At 41.2% G+C, this 22,283-nt stretch overlaps 1 protein-coding gene across 1 annotated transcript in view; it reads right to left on the bottom strand.

Moving 5' to 3' along the window:
- Positions 1 to 22,283, bottom strand: part of CHN2 (chimerin 2) — a 339,759-nt gene that overhangs the window by 19,260 nt on the left and 298,216 nt on the right. The window contains exons 7-8 of the mRNA XM_027539419.1: positions 21,574 to 21,651; positions 3,510 to 3,594 (exon numbers count right to left, since the gene is read on the bottom strand). Coding sequence (XP_027395220.1) covers positions 3,510 to 3,594; positions 21,574 to 21,651 — 163 coding nt within the window. The remainder of the gene's footprint in view (positions 1 to 3,509; positions 3,595 to 21,573; positions 21,652 to 22,283) is intronic.

Raw genomic sequence — 22,283 nt, 5'->3', positions numbered from 1 at the left:
CAAATAGAAGAAACAGCAAATATGGTGATAGAAAATACAAGGACGCCCACCTAGCCACTTTTAAGTGATTTCATTAGTCGTTTTTACTAACTGTGAATTCTTACAAATTTCATTTAAAACATTTTTTAAAAATTACGGTAAAATATACATAAAGGTCACCATTTTAACCATTTAAGTATACAGTTCAGTGGCATTAAGTACCTTCACCCTATGTACAAACATCACTATCTCCAAACCTTTTTTATCTTTCAAAACAGAAACTCTGTACCCACGAAACAATAACTCCTGGGGCCTTCTTCCTCGTGACTCTGTCAACCATATTCTTCCTTCTGCATCCATCAGTCTGACTCCTTTAGATACCTCATATAAGTGGAATCATACAGCATTTGTCCTTTTGTGACTGCCTCATTTCACTTAGTACAATGTCCTGAAGGTTCATTCATATCGTAGTTCATGACACAATTTCCTAAAGAACACTGCATTTAAGGCTGAATACTATTCCACTGTACATATGTACCACATTGTGTCTATCTGCTCATCCAGTGATGGGTGCTTGGGTTGTTTCAACCTTTTGGCTATCGTAAACAATGTTGTTATCAATATGGGTGTACAAATATTTGTTCAATCCTTTCAGTTCTTTTGGGTATATACCCAGAAGTGGAACTGCTGGATTATATGATAATTCTAGTTTTAATTTCTTTACAAACTTCATTTTAAGGTCTGAAATGACAGTGTTTTTATGTAGAGTTAAATACTTATATTTTATTAAAATAAAGATGTTTTATAACAAATGTAGAAATACTCAATTTTTGCAAATGAATACAATTCTATATGCTATAAAGTCTAGTTAATTTTTAAAAAATTTGAAATATGTAAAATATTGAGAGGCAATGATGGATCTACCAAACATTTAATGGTCAGTTTTCAGTTTTCCTGCTGCTCAGAGGAAGTATGAGGTTAAGCCGTGGTCATTGGAGAATAGTAACATAGCCTTAGAATATGTTTTATTAAAAAAAATAATCCAAACCCTCTTATCCCAGAGAAAGTTGCTGTTCACAGCTAATCTGAATTCCAGAGTTTTGTTCTCATAATATTGACTTTGGACCAATTTCCTGCTGAAATTTGATAATACAAGCAATTAGGGATATTTTTGGTGGGTATAATCTAAAAAGGTTGAATTAATGAACACTGAGTAAAGCAGATAATTTGAACACTTTGCTCAGTGGTTGAGCTGTAGGATACTCTGTAACTCTTGATGACTAAGCTTTTCATGGTAATCCGGGTCTCTGGAACACTTCTGGAGAGTCTGTCTCCAAACTTGTGTTTCCTGCTTGCCTCGTAGACCTGGGGTGGGGGTGGGTAGAGTAGCCGACCTATATGAGTGTTCCTGGACCCATCCAGGTACCACCACCAGTGACTGCTGCATCTCTATAGAAGCCGAAATAGCCCTTTTCAGGCAGAGGAAGGATTTAAAGTCCCATGATCTTGTGAACCAAAATGGGCAGCATGGGGAAATACATCATCTTTTTTAATTTTAATTTTTAAAATTTTTATTGAAGTATAGCTGATTTATAATGTGTTAGTTTCAGGTATATAGCAAAGTGATTCAGATATTTTTTCCAGAATATATATATATATATATCTTTATCTTTTCCAGATTCTTTTCTCATACAGGTTATTACAGAATACTGAGTGGAGTTCCCTGTGCTATACAGTAGGCCCTTGTTGTTTATTTTATATATAGAAATGTGTAATGTTACTCCCAAATTCCTACTTTATCCCTCTGCTCCCGCCTCTCCCCTCTGGTAACCATAAGTTTGTTTTCTATGTCTGTGAGTCTGTTTCTGTTTTGTAAGTAAGTTCAAGTGTGGGAAATAGATCATATTAATGTAATGTCATTCAGTTCAGTTCAGTTGCTCAGTCGCATCTGACTCTTTGCGACCCCATGAATTGCAGCACGCCAGGCCTCCCTGTCCATTACCAACTCCCAGAGTTCACCCAAACTCATGTCCATCGAGTTGGTGACGCCATCCAGGCATTTCATCCTCTGTCGTCCCCTTCTCCTCCTGCCCCCAAACCCTCCCAGCGTCAGAGTCTTTTCTAATAAGTCAACTCTTCGCATGAGGTGGCCAAAGTATTGGAGTTTCAGCTTTAGCATCATCCCTTCCAAAGAAATCCCAGGGCTGATCTCCTTTAGAATGGACTGGTTGGATCTCCTTACAGTCCAAGAGACTCTCAAGAGTCTTCTCCAACACCACAGTTGAAAAGCATCAATTCTTCGGTGCTCAGCTTTCTTCACAGTTCAACTCTCACATCCATACATGACCACTGGAAAAACCATAGCCTTGACTAGATGGACCTTTGTTGGCAAAGTAATGTCTCTGATTTTGAATATGCTATCTAGGTTGGTCATAACTTACCTTCCAAGGAGTAAGTGTCTTTTAATTTCATGGCTGCAATCACCATCTGCAGTGATTTTGGAGCCCACTTATTTTATTTTAAATGCTTCACACAAATTGTTTCTTTAAAATCATACTCTAGCAAGAAACAAATCAGTTAAGCTATCAGTGGAAACCCAATCAATATATCACAGGAGGCTGTTCTTGCTCCTAGCCAGAAGTGTTTGCCAGAAAAAGCCTGGCATGATGAATTAGGAAGCCCAGTTAAACATTAATTTGGCAATTCTTTTCTGTGTTGTTAGGTATATCTTAACAAGATGTGTTGTGCACGCTTAGCAATGGGTATATGCATCCAGTTCTAAGTGGAAAAACACCTAGGGTTTCAAAGTACTTTGAAAATATGTGACATGCAATCAACGTGTGTATTTTCACTGCTAATTTGACGGCAGAAAAATACTGGACCTGGGCTCTGGAGTCAAATCAAAGTTCTACCACTTACTGTGTGGCCAAGGGCAATGAACAGTTATCAATAAAACTCAGTTTCTTCATCTATTTAATGGGGAGAATAATTGCATCTCCCCCAAAGTTTGGGGCTGAAGTCCATGGGGTTTGTTGCAAAGAGCTGGACACGACTGAACGACTGATCACACAAGGTGTGTTGGTAAGGCTAAATGATATGATGAATAGAAAGTGTTAGCTCAGGGCTTGGTATGGAGTAATTGTTCACTTATTATTTTTATGCCCCGCTTTTTGTAGTAAAGCAGGGATGGGAAAGGACTGTGACTTTTCTACCTATGCAACTCCACTGGAATCAAGTTTCTTTTTCTTTTAAGGACAACTACCTATTTTGGGTGGCAGGTAGATGCCTAAGAAAATAGACTCGCTTGGATTCTTTTTTTCTTTTCTTGCATAAATGTGAGATATTCCTTCTCATTCTAGCAAACACCTAAAACAGTTTCTCCATTAAGCACAGAGATGACTTGAGTCTTCCAGAAAGCTAGACTTTTGAGCTAATCTGAGCCTATTTCCAAGCTCTGAAAAGAAGACCCCCATGAAACCATGATGACACTTTCTGTAAATGGAAAAGGAGAAAGGAAGTTCCATGCCTACCTGAGCACCGGACCCCTTGGGCAATGAGCCCCCACATGAAGTTGGCACAGTACTCACACCAGTGCGGGCCTCGGAATGTGTGGACCTGTAAGCCAAAACGCAGAAGTGTCAGAAAATGCAGTCACTTGGAGGCAGGTGGCCTTGGACATGAATGACACCAAGAAACAAATGCCTGTGTGGGAGTAAGCATCCCTCGCTGGGCTTTTTCTTTCCAGTGATGTTGAGTTGCAACAGAGCTGGAGAAAACAGATGCACTTTGATTTCTGAAAATTCTCCACTGAGCCTCATGCCCCAAGCTAGAGCCAAAAAGGAATGTGGAGAAATGGTAAAATTACAGGGCCATGCCATCAGCAAAGGAACGAGACACTCACTACCCCTAAAAAAGAACTACATGGATAAACGGAAGATAGCCTGAGCCAGTCGCTATAACCTGCATTTAGTTCAGCAAATTCTGGAAGGCAGGACTCAGTTACTGTGGCCTTTTGACCAAAGTTGTCCTATCCAGTGAAGTAGGAAATGGCAACCTACTCCAGTAGTCTTGCCTGGAAAATTCCACGGACAGAGGAGCCTGGCAGGCTACAGTCCAGTCCAGAGGGTTGCAAAGAGTCAGAAGCGATTTAGCACGCATGCATGCATAGGATAATTACAAGCTTCAAAGGCTTTAATTCACTTCCAGAAGATGGTTGGATGGCATCACTGACTCAATGGACATGAGTTTGAGCAAACTCCAGGAGTTAGTGAAGGACAGGGAAGCCTAGTGTGCTGCAGTTCATGAGGTCACAGAGTCAGACACCACATAGCAATTGAACAACAACAACAAGAAAAGTCTTTAAAAAAAAAAGGTAGAGGAGACTTCCCTGGTGGTTCAGTGATTATGACTCTGTGTTTGCAATGCAAGGGGCATAGGTTCGATCCCTGGTCAGGGAACTAAGATCTCGCATGCCACATGGCGTGGTTAGAGCAAAACAAAACAAAGGAGGGAGTTGACTCTGAAAATGAAGGCCACCCCGTGTAGCTTCTGAGTGTGTAAGTTGAAAGTTCCTTCTGATTGGCCAGAGTGCCAGTCTCACTGGTTGATGCCCAACTCAGTTGTTAAATATTTTGAAAAAATCATGATGTAAAGATGGTCTTATTTCTAATTATTTATGTACAACCTCCTGTGACAGGACTATGTATTAGGTCATGATTTAAAACAAAATCAGAACAAAACAAAAATATATGTTCTCTGGCACAAGTAAGCATCAAGAAACAGAGTCAGGGGATGCCTTGAAAGCAAATGCAGCTGTGGTTGAGCCAGAAACCATCACAGGCAGTCTATCTGGGGGCACATATATCAATGTGAAGAGGTTTGGAATTTTTTACAAAATTAAAATATCATGAGACTGTATGGTTTCTATAAGGATTTTCAAAGTTTTAAACCTCTATTAACAAATAAAAGACATGCAGACAATATTATTATTATTTTTTTTTAGAGACTGGGAGGCCTGAACGGGCCTATATAGTCAAGATGACCACTACAGTCACAATTTGCAAAGATGCTCATCAGAGCTCTACTTCAGAAAAAAATAGCATCACTTGGAGATCTTCATTTATTTACATATGCTAGTAATTGGTTGTATATAAACTGACAAAGCAGACTTGGTTCCCTCCTAATGGCACTTACAGATTTGTCAGGGCAGAGAAAGTGATCAATTAGCCAATCAAAAAGAGAAACTTCTGACCATGGTTTTATGCAATAAAACTATGTTATAATAGTTTTTTGGTATTGCAGTTTATCACATGCAAACTCTCCCCATTATACTATTTCTGCTTTGAAACATGATAGGGGAAAAGAAAAACCTCTCAGAATTGTTTTGACTAAAATGGAGGATAGTGCTGCAAGGAAATGACACCAAGATATGACAAAGCACCCCTTGTTGGAATGCAGAGACTCTATCTGAGGGAGCGCTTGCATTCTCTCGGAGCCAAAACACACGATTCATCGAGAGGCCCACTCACATGAAACGTGGTTCTAAAAGAATTCCTCAGGAAAGTGTCCTACTGAAAGCGGAACAGTTTACAAATTAAGCAATCAAAGGCTTCTTAATATTTTAGTAGAGATGCTCTAAAGCACCAGTCCTTTTTGGCCCAGGACCAGTTTCGTGGAAGACAATGTTTCCACAGACTCACAGGGGATGGTTCCAGGATGATTTAAGTGTGTAACACTTATTGTGCACTTTATTTCTATTATTATTATGTCAGCTTCACCTCAGATCATCAGGCATTAGATCCTGGAGGTGAGGGACTCCTGCTGGTTAATTAAGGCAACAAAGTTGATTGCTCATATACTGTTGAAATTGCAAGGTTGATAAAATAATATGTAAAATAATATATCTCAAAAAGAAAGAAAAGAAAAAAAAGGTGTGGAAAAGATTATACAAGAAAAAATGAGGCTGCTACTAGAGAGATTTAGGAAAGGCCTCTGTGTTATCCAAGACAGTCAGGAAGTCCTCTTTTGAAAGGGTGACCTCAAATTGCTGGAAGGAAGAGAAGCCAGTCTGCTGGGGGCTTTGAAGGGAGCATTTCTGGCAGAAGGAATCTATGGAGACCCTACAGGAGCAAAAAAGCTTGGTGTTACTGAAGAGTTAGAAGGTAAGGGTGGCCAGAACACCAGAGTGCAGGGGACAGGGCCTGGGATGAGGCTGTGAGTAGGAACCTTGAAGGCTTGATTAATGAGTGTGGGTTTGGTTGTGATCAAGTACAACAGCAAGTTCCTGGAGGACTTCAAGTAGGACGATGACTTTTTTAAAAAAGATGTTCTGACCACTGTGTTGAAAATGGAAGGGAGAGTATTAATAGTAGAAACGATTCAGCAACTAGATGGTAGTGTTCAGATGAGAAACGATAGAGGCTGTGACCAGGATGTTGGAGGTAGAGATGGGAAGTGAATGGATTTGAGATCTGTTTTGAAGTTAGAATTTAAAGGACTTGATTGTAGAATAGATGTGGGTCTTTGAAGGAGAGGGTAATCAAGAGTGACTCCTAGATTCTCATTTTAGAAAGCAGGCAGATAGTGATGCCACTTGCTGAGATATGGAAGACATTCTTTTGGGAGAAATTAAAAACTTCAGTTTTGACCAGTGAAAGGTTAAATGCTGCTGAGATTCCAAATGATAGAATTAAGCAGGAATTTACACCGAATGCAATAGCTCACACGAGGAGGAACTGGAGGTCTACATTTGGCCATCCTTGACAAATATATGGTATGTAGAATTGTGTGAATGGGGAAAATAAAACCTCTTAGAGATAGTAGAAAATGAAGAAAATAGAGCCCAATCCCAAGCCCTTGGTGCATCAGCATTTGGAGAGAACCAAGAGAGTAAAGTGGTTTAGAAGTCAAGAGGTGAACCGTGTTTTAGGGAAGGAGTGGCCAATTCCAGGCTGAATGCAGGAAAGAGGTCCAGTAATTGGGGGTTCAACTGTGACTCAGACACATGGAAGTCACTGGCAACCTTGACAAAAGAAGTCTCTGGATCACTGAGGGCAGAAGTCATTCTTGAGGGAACTGGGAGGATAACTGGGAAGCATGGGAGGATAACTGGAAGGCATGGAAGGAGAGAAGTGTAGAGGCAAATTCATCAAGAAGTTTGGCTGTGATGTCCAGCAGAGCAGCAAGAGAGCTCCAGGGAGGTAAGGAATGGGCCCTGGGAGGACTTTTTAAAAATAAAAGACTGGAGACATTCATTTCAGTTCAGTTCAGTCACTCAGTCATGTCCAACTCTTTGCAATCCCATGGACTGCAGCACAACAGGCTTCCCTGTCCATCACCAATTCCCTGAGCTTACTCAAACTCATGTCCATTCAGTCACTGATGCCATCCAACCATCTCATCCTTTGTTGTCTCTTTCACCTTCTGCCTTCAATCTTTCCCAGCATCAGGGTCTTTTCAAAAGAGTCAGTTCTTCACCTCAGGTCGCCAAAGTATTTGAGTTTCAGCTTCAGCATCAGTCGTTCCAATGAATATTCAGGACTGATTTTCTTTAGGATATACTGGTTAGACCTCCTTGCTGTCCAAGGGACTCTCAAGAGTCTTCTCCAACACCACAATTCAAAAGCATCTGTTCTTTGGTGCTCAGCTTTCTTTATAGTCCAACTCTCACATCCATACATGACTACAGGAAAAACCATAGCTTTGACTACAGAGACCTTTGTTGGAAAAGTAATGTCTCTGCTTTTTAATATGCTGTCTAGGTTGGTCATAACTTTTCTTCCAAGGAGCAAGTGTCTTTTAATTTAATGGCTGAAGTCACCATCTGCAGTGATTTTGGAGCACCCCAAAATAAAGCTTCTCACTGTTTCCATTGTTCCCCATCTATTTGCCATGAAGTGATGGGACCAGATGCCATGATCTTAGTTTTCTGACTGTTGAGTTTTAAGCCAACATTTTCACTCTCCTCTTTCACTTTCATCAAGAGGCTGTTTAGTTCTTCTTCACTTTCTGCCATAAGTGTGGTGTCATCTGCATATCTGAGGTTATTGATATTTTCCCCAGCAATCTTGATTCCAGCTTGTGCTTCATCCAGTCCAGCATTTCTCATGATGTACTCTGCATATAAGTTAAATAAGCAGGGTAACAAATATACAGCCATGACATACTCCTTTCCCAATTTGGAACCAGTCTGTTGTTCCATGTCCAGTTCTAACTGTTGCTTCTTGACTTGCATACAGATTTCTCAGGAGGCAGGTGAGGTGGTCTGGTATTCCCAACTCTTTAAGAATTTGCCACAGTTTATTGTGATCCACACAGTCAAAGGCTTTGGCATAGTCAATAAAGCAGAAGTAAATGTTTTTCTGGAACTCTCTTGCTTTTTCTATGATCCAACAGATGTAGGCAATTTGATCTCTGGTTCCTCTGCCTTTTCTAAATCCAGCTTGAACATCTGGAAGTTCACAGTTCATGTACTGTTGAAGCCTGGCTTGGAGAATTTTGAGCATTACTTCACTAGTGTGTGAGATGCGTGCAATCGTGTGGTAGTTTGAGCATTCTTTGGCATTGCCTTTGTTTGGGATTGGAATGAAAACTGACCTTTTCCAGTCCTGTTGGCCACTGCTGAGTTTTCCAAATTTGCTAACATATTGAGTGCAGCACTTTCACAGCATCATCTTTTAGGATTTGAAATAGCTCAACTGGTATCCCATCATCTCCATTAGCTTTGTTCATAGTGATGCTTCCTAAGGCCCACTTGACTTTGGGAGACATTTGGATATATTAATTTGTCAGTGAGATTGATATGATAGGTAGAAGAGATTGGAGATGCAGAAAGGAAAGAAGCAAAAGAGTGATGATCCTGAAAAGCTGAGAGATGATGGAATTAAGGGCATTTATATCAGCAACATTCAAAAAGAGAAACAGTTGAGATCATTCCAGAATTCCTAAGAGACACAAAATCTTCAGGTTAAAAAACCTGAGTCTCAAAGCTGATGAATAAAAAATAATTTAGACCTATACAGATGAGAGTGGAAGTGCAGAACACTAAACAGATAAGCAAAATCCTCAAAAACAGGTTACCTGTGAAAGGACAGTAATTGGGATGAAAACAGAATTCTCCTCAGTAAAAAGAGAAAAGTAAATTACAGAGTCATTTCATCAAAGTCCTCAGAGAAAAGTATTGTCAACCTAACTTCTATACACAGCCAATTACCATTCAAAAGCAAGGGTGAAATAAAGATATTTTCAGACAAATGCCAAGAGTTTTCACTCACAGATCCTCACTCAAAGATATACCCAGGGATTATATTATTCTGTAAGAAGCACATTGAACCTAGTGGGAAAGGACAGGATTCAAGAAGCCACAGTAAGCAAGAAAACTGGGAAACATGGGCCAATATAATCAAGCCTCTCCATAAAAACAATAACAAGATGACTAATTTCAGAGGACTTAAAAGCAGGTTGAAAAAAATGGCATGGAAGATTCAAACAGTAAAACAAAGAAACAAAACAGGTTACAGTAGAATATAATGAAATAGAACGAAAAATTTTCAAAAGGATTAAAAAAACTAAAAGGCGATTTTTTAAAAGTTTTACAAAATAGCCAAACCTTAGGGAGTTGATCAAGATAAAAGGCACAAACAATAAAGGGGAGGACATAATTGCCGATGCTGTAATGATGTAAAACAAAACCTTGAGAACTTTCTACCCACAAAATTAAAAGTTATGTGAAATGGATAATTTATTAGAGAATATAAATTATCAAAAATGACTCAAAATAATATAAAAAACCTAAATTCACTTATACCTATTAAATAATTAAATCAAAGCCATTGATTCCAAATAATCTTGTTAGATTTAACCAACTTTAAAAAAAACAATTTCTAGCCAATATAGACTATTACAGAGGAAAAGAAAAAAAGTTCCACAGTTCACTTAATGAAGCTAATCTTGATTCAAAAACCATACAAGAATGACACATAAAAGTAAAATTGTACAGCTATTCAATTATGAACATAAATGTAAAAATCCTTTAAAAATCCTACTGAATGTAGCATTATGTTTAAATGTCATGACCAAGGGAAGGCTTATTTCAGAGATTTAAGGTAGTTGACGTATTATTAGAATTCAGAAGAATAACAAGAGAGAGAAAACAAAAAATCATTTTAAAAATTAGAATATCAACAGTTAACAAAATTCAATACCTGTTCATAGTAATAGCACTTGGCATACTAGGAAAAGAGGGAACTTCTAAAAATGGTTGATTAAAGATGTCTATGATATGCACATGACAAACATCATATTGAAAGATAAAACATCAGAATAATTTCCTTAAGAGTCAGCAGAAAGATAAGGCTGTATGCTGTAAAAGCTCCTCTTGGGCATTATCCTGCTGAATTTTAGCCAGCGTACTAAAACAAGACAAAGAAATACACCATATGTAATTGGAAGAAAGAACAAAGCTATCAAGTTCACTTAATATAAGAGCAATAACAAGAAATCAGTACATATCAGCAGTTACTCATTTTGTTAAATCATAAAAATTAAAGGACTCCATTCACAGCATCAGGAATAATCTAAAATAATTATAATTAAATTAATAACATAAGTAAGGAGATATTCTATATTCATGTATGACAATGCTCAATACTATAAATATATCAATTATTTTCCAAATGAAGCTTTAAATCCAATTAAGTTTCAACAAAGTCTTCATAATGCTTTCCCCCAAATTGACAAGATGACCCTACAACCCACATGGAAGAATAGAACAGAGAGAAATAGCCATCATAATTTTGTATAAGTAAAAGAATGTAAGAAAATATATTCAACTATATTTTGAGACTTCTATAGTTAAAAAAAGTAAAGGACCATGCAGCATCATGCAGTATAAACAAACCAGTGGAACAGAGAGGAAATGACAGAAACCAAATTACACATATATGGAGACTTGGTATTTCTCAGAAATGGCATTATACATTAGTAGGGGAAGGATGTCAGAGAGAGGAACTATTTCCCAGTTCATCCACCTATTCACCCACTCATTATTCACTCATTTATTTGATACTTAACTGCTGATTGCCTACTTTGAACCTGGTACTGTACTAGTTCTCAGAAATACAAAGTAAAAATAGATCAGAGGAACAGAGACCTTCCTGCACCCAAGGATTTCACCTACAAGAATAATCAGGCAACATAAATAAGTATCTTGTGGTAGTACACTGTGCGAGAGTAATAAATTCTTCCTGAAAAGGCTGGGGAAAATGATATTTGAATTGGATTTTGGAGAATGGAATGGATTCATGAGACTGGGCTGATGGGACACTGATGATGTTGACTGGGGAGGCAGATGTTCTTCTTGGGGAGAACATTCCAAGAAGAGGGAACAGCACAACTAAAGGCCGATGAAGGTGAGTTTGACTTTTTAAAGGCATTCTTTTCTTGTAGGTCATGCAAGAAAAAAAAAGGGAGTGAAAAATTCCTATCTGGAACACCTCCCGCAGTTGAAGAAATCACATAGGAAATAACTACACACCTTAGGGTAAAAATAAAAATGCAATATTTAGGAATTGGGAGAGTAGCTATTATATAGTGTTTACAGTCCATTGACAAGATGGAAACTAGTTGACTGAATGCTTCAGGAAGTCCAGGACACGCTAATCATAGATTTTCTAAAATTTTTGCCATGTTTAAAAAATAATTATTCAACAACATCCTTTCCCATCAATGATGTATCCCCACTGCCTTCTGTCCCATTTCTTCAGCCAAACAAATGCAGGCAGGGACTTCTGAATGGCAAATAGCTCTATTTATTGTCCCCACAAATACACATTCCCCAGAAATCGGCAAAATGGCGACAGAAGGGAATGTAAAGTTAGTTAAACATTATTTTAGGCCCACTGCCTAATTTCCTCTTTGTGATGGGCTGTTTATTTTCATGGCGGATAGATTGTTCAGTTTTCTTTTGGGTTCACAAGAACAATCTCTAGACAGTAGGCTATACGTAAATGCTGAGAGTACACGCTCTGGACTCCTCTAATTTGGGATTGAATTATGATTTTTATTCTCCCATTGAAATGTCCCATATCTTGAAAAGTCAGTGATCATATTTTTCCATTCTCTGAATGATATTGATTTTCAAGAATATCTTTTCAGAAAAAAAAGAATATTTTGCAAACTTTAGAGCAGTAACTAAAATACCCTAGACAGGAAGAAAATACCCCAGACAGGAAGAATGTCTGTCCAAGACTATTATACTAGGCCTGGTCTGCCTGGAATTCAAAAACCACACCAAACAGAAAAAGATGATATTATAGGAGATAAGGTCTGTTTGACAAATAGCCCAGGAATAACCACCCAGTAAAAACAAGAGCAAGGAGAGTCGTCAAGAAAAATCTCAGGCGTTTAGTGAGTATCCCCCAACTTGGCTCTTTCTCAATGAGCAGGATGTTATTTGCCTCATATCTGCTGAATCTGGAAAACAGGATTCCCTGGTGATTTTATAACAAGTCTGTTTTGATGGGTCAGTGTAGACACCGCCCAAGTGTATAACCAGCTCAGCCCAGATCTAGACCGTAAGAAACAGAAAGGGCTATGCATGATGTGCTACGGTTGAGAAATTTTGCTTTTCCTTATCAGTACACATCAGGGTCTCTCAACCTTGGCTCTACTGACATTTGGAGCTGGTAAGTCTTCATGTACTGTCGGGTGGTCAACAGCATCCCTGGCCTTTACCTAACAGATGCCAGTAGCAACCCCTCAGTGGGACCAACCACAGATGTCTCCAGATAGTGCCACATATGCTCTTGGGGACAAAAGAACCCTAATAGAGAGTTGTGGGTACAGACTAAAACCATGTCACCTCAGTTTGTCATTTTTCTTACTTATAACTTTATTCTTATACTTTTATTTGAAAAGGACTCATGGATCAAAGGCAGTTTTTTCTTAACTGCATTATATGCACAGAAGAGGGGGCTGGGAGACTAAAGTCACTTCCGGCTACAAGTCTGTGGACCTGGGGCTCTTCTAGTTGAGCTTTTGCCCCAGAGTCCCTGGGGCTGGAGGACAGGCAGCTTGTCCATGGTCACCCAGATGGTCAGCAGTACTTGCCTCCCACTCTCAGCCGAGGGTTTTTCCTATAATCGACTGCATTTCCCATCATCATGTGACACTGAACTTGTATGAAAAATTAGGTGAAACTTTGGACTTTTCCCTCTTGCACTATCAGATGAAATACTGGCCTTGAAGTGAACCTTTTCAGATGCAGGAAAATAGCCAAGGGGAATCACTGGGGCTGTGACCGAAGACTCTGGGTTTTCCTGCAAGGCTAGCTGAGCAGAGGCAGGGGGACAGCTGGGTTTCTCCACCACTGAGCCCCCAGATGCACCCATTCAGCAGCTGTTCTAATACATTTAAAACAGGATTTTCAATTCTAAAACATTGATTGTTGCCACAAAGCTTTTGGGGAGTCTCCCCATTGATATGGTGAGATATCCTTGTGCCTGCTGACTTCCTCTCGGGTTGATGAAGACATCTGCACCCACATCCTTTGACACTTTTCTGCTCAAAGCCTACCAGGTCCCCCATTGTCGATTGCAAGTTTTTTTCAGTCTTGGCACTGCTGACATTGGGGCCAATAACCCTTTGTGGTGGGGACTGTCCTGGCCCTTGTAGGATGTTTAGCAGCATCTCTGGCTTCTGCTAGACTCCAGTCATAAGAATGAGAAATGTCTCCAGACACTGCCAGATGTCCCCTGGGAGCACCACTGCCTTGTTTGAGAACCACCTAGCAAAGAAAGAGCTCACATTCTTACATCACCACCATCTTTCTGATACCTGGCAGTGCCTGGCACATACTTGGCCCTCAGTCTGTATTTGCTGAATTAAAAAAAAAGTGTCTAAATAGTCACCTCTTCTTAGAACATTTAGTCATTTAGAATAGTCTCTTTGAATGATACATTCTTGGCATAAAACAAACTCAATGTAAAATTAATAACAACCAAGCATTTTATATGGGCCAGACTTGTTAATAAATAATTTAAAATAGTAGAACATCTTGGCCAAGCCACTTCCCTGGTGTGGGGCCTAAGCAAGGAGTCTCTGTTGGGTTTGCTGTCAAAGACTATTTTCTTTGCAGCAGGCTCTGCTGGTTTATAAAGGATTTACAATGATAGTATCCCAATATTTACATAAAATCATGTCAAGGAGGGATAAGATAAGGTTTAAGTGAGACTCTGCAAGTCAGAGAGAGCACTCACCTATGTGAGAACCTTGTCCAAAAACTTTTTCCTCAACTTGGTCAAAATCCCATGAATGAAATTCCACTGGGAAAAGGCATTATGCTGCTGGTCTCAACAGGACTATTTAAAACATGACTACTGGCACTTTCCTGGTGGTCCAGTGGTTAGGACTTCACCTTCCAATGCAAGGGGTGCAGGTTCAATACCACATGCCTCATAGCCAAAAATCAAAAACATAAATCAGAAGTAATACTGTAACAAAAATTCCATAAAGACTTCAAAATAAAATATATACTAAAAAAAAAAAACAAACAGATTACTAGATTAAATAAGCTGTCATTTTCAAGAACAAGCCCTTTTAAAACCAAGCATCTACTACCTGTAAAGTAACAGTAAATCTTGGTGACTCACAGAAGAAAGGGTTTCCATGCAACCTACCAGGTTGGTTTGACAGGTGCTATTGCAAATGAATCATAATGTGTAGCCTATTTGTAGAATGCAAAGCCTGGCGATGAACTGGGGAAGCAGAAGCTAAGATCTAGAAACTAAGGCTGGTAGGTCTTAACAGGGTGGTTCCATGAAGTGACTCGGCAGACAGGAACAACAGGAGGCAGGCAAGAACTCATCCAGGGGTAAAGGGTGGAGAGTTTGCCAGACACAAACCTCATTTACTTTGCAGGTTCGCTGAAGGCTAGTCCTATTATTAGCTCCAAAATGGCACAACAGCAATGGGTATACTTCACAAAAGATGGAACCAAAAGTATAGGTGACAAGGCTAACATGCTGCAGAGCACCTAGGCTGTCAGATAATAATATTAAATAATAACATCGAGGCTCAGGACAGCTTCATGACTTCCTTCAAGCAGAACCCAATGGAAAGAGTTGGACTTTGTTACGAAACTTGAAGTGGAATTCTTCAAAACAAGGAGGAAAGGATTACGGCTGACGTCTCCAGGCCTCTACCTGGAAGGATTCCTTTCTTTTACATATAACCTGGATACCACCCATCCTCCAGACATCCTATAGCCCCATTCATGTATTTACATGGGGGTGGGGGGGGGGTTTGACCTCCATGGCCAAAGTTACCTGAGCAAAGCAGACACTTGGTCCAAGTCAGGCTAGTCTGATTCTTTCTCTATGGAAATTTAGAATTGGGATTTTGTGGTTGGTCTTTGTAATACATAAACCAGAGAGTTATCATCAGCCATACTGTGCAGACCATATAGACTAAGATGTTTTGTGCAGGGAGAGAATAATGAAGCTGATATCCAGAGTAGAAAGCAATGAAGGGATGGGAAGGGAGAAGGAGAGAAAGGAAGGAAGAGAGGGAAGGAGGGGGCAGAGACACTGAGCCCAGGTATACCCCTAGTTCCTGCTTTCTCCTTGCCTAGTTCTAAACAGTCCCTGGGGGCTCTGTGAGACTTGCCTATTTCACTTAAGATGGTATCCAGGGGTTCTAAAAATTATAATGGCCAGACAATTGTAGGAAATAGATTGAAAGTAAAAGTTGCTCAGTCATGTCGACTCTTTGTGACCCCATGGACTACACAGTCCATGGAATTCTCCAGGCCAGAATACTGGAGCAGGTAGCCTTTCCCTTCTCCAGGGGATCTTCCCAACCCAGGAATTGAACCGGGGTCTCCTGAATTGCAGGCGAATTCTTTACCAACTGAGCTATCAGGGAAGCCCTAGGAAGTAGATTAAAATGATGCAGCTTCATAGCCCTCTTGGAGAAGCCATATTTTCTTCATAAAGTCTAGTATTTCCAAGCCTATTTATTAAGTCTCATGTTGAGTTCCTTGTTTTACATTCAAGGTGATGAAGCTTGCCTTCCCTTTGAATTGTTCCTTCCAGACTTGTTTCTGCCAAAACAGCCTTTTCTGATTATAAAACAAAAGAAACAAAACTCACAACTGTTTCTGAAGCCACTGTCTGCCTGTGACAAAGTGCAGGTGCAAAATCCACCAGAAGCGGACCAGGACGGTCGATGGGCCGCTGCACACCCAAGAGAACACAGTGCAGGCAAAATACTGGGGCGAGAGGGCTGGCACATTTTATGGAGTCAGCAAGGATGAGGAAAAGTGGGGCTTGCATACGGAAAGCAGAAGTGACTAGTTCCAAAGCAAATGATCACTCCACTGATGAAAATGTGGAAACTGAGGACAGAGAGAGAAACCATCAAGGAGCCACAAAACCCAAACAGGGAGGCGGTGATGCTGCCACATACTAGACGGGTGTCCCAGCCGTGGCACCAGGACACACTCTCAGCCTCCTGACCTCGTCCTGGCGCCCAGGGTCTTAGGAGTGGGAGGTGTGTTTAGAAGGTGTGTGCTGCTTGAGCACGCATATACGCACAGTGTACCATGGGCATAGGATGCTGCTGGTGCAGCCTGCAGCCTCGTCTGTGGGGACAGAAAAGGGTAAGGCGGGCAACTGTTTAACTTAAATCCAGACAAGGCCACTTTTGAGAGGCACCACACAGGAAGCTGGGACAGCAAGAATAAACCTGGGCACATGTGCAAGATCCTGGGTAGGTGGCACGGCCAGGTCCTCTGACCACATGAGGAGCTGGCCTGACATGCCTGGATCCGGCCTCTGGCTCCCCGGCACAGGTGGTGACCCTGGCATCGACTGCTGCCCACCACCTGAAAGGACTGGAACACAACTAACATGAGCCCTAAGTGAAAGCAAACTCTGGGGCAGGAAGTGAGGAAGGAAAGTGCACGCTTAGGCGAACAGGGTGGGGAGATGCCTGCTACACGTGCTCTCCATATATTCACTGACAGCCCACTCTGGGCCAGGCCCTGATCAAGACACTGGGGTTTCTACAGAAAGTAAAACAGACAAAATCTGTCTCCACCCCTTTGCCCCCACCCAGGAAGGGGTTTCTCTCTGATAAGGGGAAAACACATCAATACATGTGTACTATGTCAGCTGGTGTTCAGTGATAGGGATGAAAGTAAAGTTGGCAGAGGGCTAGGAAAGGGATGGACAGGGGACAGAAGGGAATGAAGGGCAGATGGACGGGCAGGACTGGGGGAGGGGTGGGCAACCAGGTGAGGTTGGGGTGGGGTGGTCTGCTCTCCAATGTTTAGAACTTTTTGGACTTCTGCTCTCCCTCCATATTCCATATAGGGAGAAAACATGTCCCTCAAGTGGCCTAGGTAGAGAGAGCTTTCAGAAGGAGTGAGTGACGTGCACACACATGCAGCCTTGGGAGGCTGAGAGCACGAGCCAGCTGAGTGGAAAAAGGGACCATGGATTGGCAGTCTGTGATCATCCAACCCACCCCAGCTGACTCTCCAGATGTGCAGCAAGCACTTCTGTCTCCTGAATCCTCTCTTTCCTGCACCCTGTTCACCCCTGGCTCATTTCTGACTCCGAAGTTCTGATTCATGTCTTTGCACTGCTCTTTCAGTTTTTAATTACATCTTGTTGACCAGGGAAGAAGAAAGAGATGGTAAAAAAAAAAAAGTAAGAGGGACAAGAAGAAGTGAAGGTAGAAAATAAGAAATACAGAGCCAACTACACACCAAAATGCAAGGAAGATGAAAGACACAAAAAGATGAACAATAAAATAATAATAGAAGGCAAGCTTACTGGGTACCAATGACCTTCAGTGATTTACAAGTATTCTTATTTATTTATTTATTTTAATTGGAGGCTAATTACTTTACAATATTGTGATGGTTTTAGCCATACATTGACATGAATCAGCCATAGGTGTACATGTGTCCCCATCCTGAACACCCTTCCCAGTTCCCTTCCCATCCCATCCCTCAGGGTTGTCCCAGGGCACCAGCTTTGAGTGCCCTGTTTCAGGCATCTTAAACCTTACGGCACTCCCATTTTACAAATGAGGAAACTGAAGCTCAGAGAATTAAGCTACTTGCCAAAGAACATGTTGTGGCCAGTGGCACCAAGCTGGCCACAGCTACCTCATCATTGCATTAGGTGGGGAAAGAAAGAGTTATCCAGGCTGACAGGGTTGAGGGGTTCTTGAAGGTTTCAGAGCTCAGCCACAAGGTGTTCTTAGGGCAGACCCTCTAAAACAGAGCTATTCTACCTACTAGAGAGTGCCTCTTTCAGTCCAGTAGATAAACAGGGATGCAGACATAAAACATGTTAAATAACAGAATGCTTTCTCTGTTTATCAGACAGCTTTCATTGTAGAGAGAAGCCTATTAATTTCATCATTCCTCCAACAAATACTCTTAGTTTCTAATATGTATAAGTAATCCCGAGAATTTGACATTTAAACCAGCAACAAGCGTATTTGTATACATGTTGTAAAGTATATAATTATTGCATGAAATGAGGAGCAACTTAATTAGCTTCCAAAAGCTTTTGTTTACAGAGCAGATTTTCAGTTTTTCCCAGACACGCTTTGTTTGGAAATCAAGGGCAGTAGATATGCCCTCAGGAGCACTGATGGGAGCCTTCTCAAAGAAGGGAGTGGGAGGGGTTCCGACCTCAACCAAGTCAGGACTTTCTAGCCATTGCTGTTTTTAAAAATTGTTATTATTGAGACTTCCCTGGTGGTACAGTGGTGAAGACTCCATGCTGCCAATGCAGGGGGGATGGGTTAAATCCCTGATGGGGGAACTAAGATGCTACATAGCAAGGCCAAAATACAAAAAAATTGCAATTATTGCATTGTTTTTTAAAATTTGAAGTACAGTTGATTTACAAAGATGTCTTAGTTTCAGGTGTATGGCAAAGTGATTTTTTTCATTATAGGTTATCTATTCATTGCTTGTGATGAAGCTCCTGGGGAGAGTGAGGAAAGGGCTTTTCATTCAGGGAATAGTCCTGATGGGGGCAAAAAAAATCTTGCTCTGAAGTGAGGCATCAAGATCTGCTGGCAGATTCAAGTCTTTGGTAGGAGGCCTCTCGATGAGAGTGCAGACAGGGCCTAGCAAAGCTTATTTGTTGATAAGGATGAGAATGTGATTACTTGTTCTTTTTAAACATTTACTTTATGCCAGACACATAATATCCTCAAATAATAACCCAACTTACAAATCAAGACAGTTTCAGAACAAAGCCTACTAGAAATGAATATAAATAAAAACTTACTGCAAAATTAAGATATAGAACAGATTCCAGGCAGATGTCAGGGGCCTTTGATAAGCACTTTCTTTGGTTAGGTCATGTTACTAAAACCTTACTGCTCTATTTATAGCAGGGACCTGCTTTTAGAATGTTCTTCTAAAGACCATGCAGAGTTCCCACTTAAAGTTGGTTGTGGGTAGGGGTGGGGGGTGAGGAGAGGGCTGAATGAGGATAAAAGGGGCCAGGAGTGACAGAGGGAGCCACCCCCTCCTGCCCCAGCCTCTCATTCTTAAGGACAGTGGCACGAGCAGTACCATTGAAAGCCACAATCAACTGACACAGCACTCAAGGGTCTGCTATGTCTCAAAGATGTCTATTTAAAACACGGAAGAGAAACGGTCCTGTCTGGCTTGCATTCCCCTCTGACAACTCATCTGTTCTCTGCTTTCTTTTCTCTCAATAGCAGTAAGTTAGAAAAGATATCGTCAATAGATACAGACTTTTTAAACAAACATTTAAAAAGCTGTCAGTGTTTTTCAGTAATAATTAACATAGATCATGTTAGCAACAGAACTACTTGAGAAGATAAGGTTCAACTATCCTTTTGGTTTAAATGTTTTTATGTCCCATGCAGAGATCTAAGATGAAAAAAAGACTGAAATTAATTATGAAGTACCAATCAACTAAATACACTTGTGTGTTCTTCACACAAACTCAGACACAGTATCTATAGAGGAAAGCTATTCCAGGCAAACATACATTGCAATAGGGCAAAAGTCCAGCTGGATCTTAGAGCCAAAAGAATCAGAATTTTCAAGAGGGAGGAAAAAAAAAAAAGCAAGTCCAAGATCCATCCTCCCATTCATGGTAGTACAAATACAGGAGGCAAAGGATCAGGAATTTCTGCCAGAAGTCAGAAAAATACTTTCTTAAAATTAAAAAAAAATTAATTAGGGTAAAGATAGGAAAGCGGAAAAAGAAAAAAACATAAATTAGACCTGTTACTATTCAGTGATGCCCCAAATTATAATTGTCACTACTCAATGGTGGGAGAAATAACAAGAGCCTTGGCATGGATAAGGACCTATCTAATGCAATTCTTCACTCTCATGCTAAATACGGAGGGCTGGATAACTCCATGCCTCAGTTCAATTATAGCATGCAAATGTCTGAGCTCCTTGCTTTCTAAAAACAGAAGCAGGGCAAACAGACCAAACGAACACAAATGTATATTTAATAGACACACATCTGTCTGTACGAAGGATAGGAAAGCAACAGAATGAACTAGGTTTTCCTGGTCACTTCTGACAAATGGTTCCCCAGTTCCAAAAGTTTCTTGGGCTACTGACCCTAAAGGAAAAAGAATTTTAAAAAAAGAATACAATTTACATTTAGCTGCTCCTGTGTCTTCTTCCTAGATCCTTCATCTCCATTCTCTCCAAATTCCACACGGTCAGCCCCTGTGCTGGTGTAAAACCTCTAACTCTGTCCTGTCTCTCCTGCACTCAGGGGCATCTCAAACCAGGCAATTTGGCATCAGAACCTCCTCCCAGCCCTTCTTGGAAAACACATCAGGGCAAAGGAAACAGGCCATAATTTTCTGACGGCAGGCCGTTTCTCCAAGTGCTAGTCTGAAATGAAGATAGTGGTATTTCCAGTTTATAAATACACATGGGAAAATCCACTTAACCCCCTGCCAGGTCTTCCTATCTTTTTGTTTGGTCTGGTGAGCAAGACCAAGGCTGGGACCAGAAGGAGCTTGGCAAGGCTGCCAGGGCGCCCCCTGCACCTCGAGCACAAACAAAAGCTACTGGATGGTATCTCCCGTCATCATTTGCTTTCACAGCTGTCTACACATAAACCCAAAGAGTTAGCATCCCTGAAAACAAAAGACAAAACACAAAATGTGAAACGGGCAACTGTTTCCACTTGCTCACAGATAACAATATTCTTTACTGCTACTCCGAGTGGAAAAGTACCGCTTGATATTCACCAGATGACCTCTAAATGCCAAAGATTGGGCATGCTCTGTTTTTCTTTCACTGGACATGGGAATGTGGAGAGGAAATGGGCCGAATTCATTAGAACTCAGTTAACATACATAGAGGTGCTTCTGAGCATTAGCATCAAGCAAACTGCTTTCTGAAACCTCCCGTTTGATTTGATTCAGAGCAAGTAACTCAATGTGGAAAGCAGAAAATCTGCCGTCTCGTGACTTTACCAAAGCCCAGACAGAAACCATGGCCTGGAGCTCTCCACCTGCCCTTTTATAACAGAAGAAAGGATGCAGAGGTTCGCTTACCTTAAAGTTGTGTGTCTTCTCATAGTTGAAGTGGTTGTCGTTGTGTGTGAGGGCGGCCCTTCGGACCAGGGAGGAGATCTGTGGACAGGCAAAGAGTTTGAGAGGGGGCCAGAGAAAGGCGCCTTTGATTCCCACCTTCACCCCCAAGGCCACGGCCAGCAGCTCCTGGCGTTTTCTGCCTGGCTTAGGCTTCCGAACCACAGCACACTTCTTCTCATTCTCCAGCCACAGTTCCTCGGAGAACATAGTGACCGGACCCCAGATCTTTCTGGTTTCCTCTGCGGAGCCTGGGCAGTGCAGCGCCATCAGATTTTTTGAACTGCGGCTAATGTTAGGCAGCAGATTCGAGGCAGCTGCGTTCTGTCTGCAGAGGCCTGGGGCATGTGACCTGGAAGGGCCTGTTTGAGTGATGGAGAGGGCTCTGCATCTGAATAAGGACAGGCCTGTTTTGTTCTGCGTTATTTCTTAAGGCCAACGTGTGCCTGGAACAATAGCACACATTCATGAGCGCAGCACCCCCCAGAAGCTGTATCCAGTCAGCCCCTGAGGAATCAATGGAGGAGGCAGGGGCTGGCAGCTTTATTCCTCCTGCCACAGCGCATTGCAAAGGAGAGACCTCAAATACTTGCTAGCATATTTCACACACACACACACACACTCACACACCCAACCAACCAACTCTGATCTTCAAAGCCTGAGGCTGTATCCAA

Source organism: Bos indicus x Bos taurus, chromosome 4 (genome assembly GCF_003369695.1).
Source record: "Bos indicus x Bos taurus breed Angus x Brahman F1 hybrid chromosome 4, Bos_hybrid_MaternalHap_v2.0, whole genome shotgun sequence".
NCBI lineage: Eukaryota > Metazoa > Chordata > Mammalia > Artiodactyla > Bovidae > Bos > Bos indicus x Bos taurus.
This window is presented reverse-complemented; position numbering and strand designations above follow the sequence as displayed.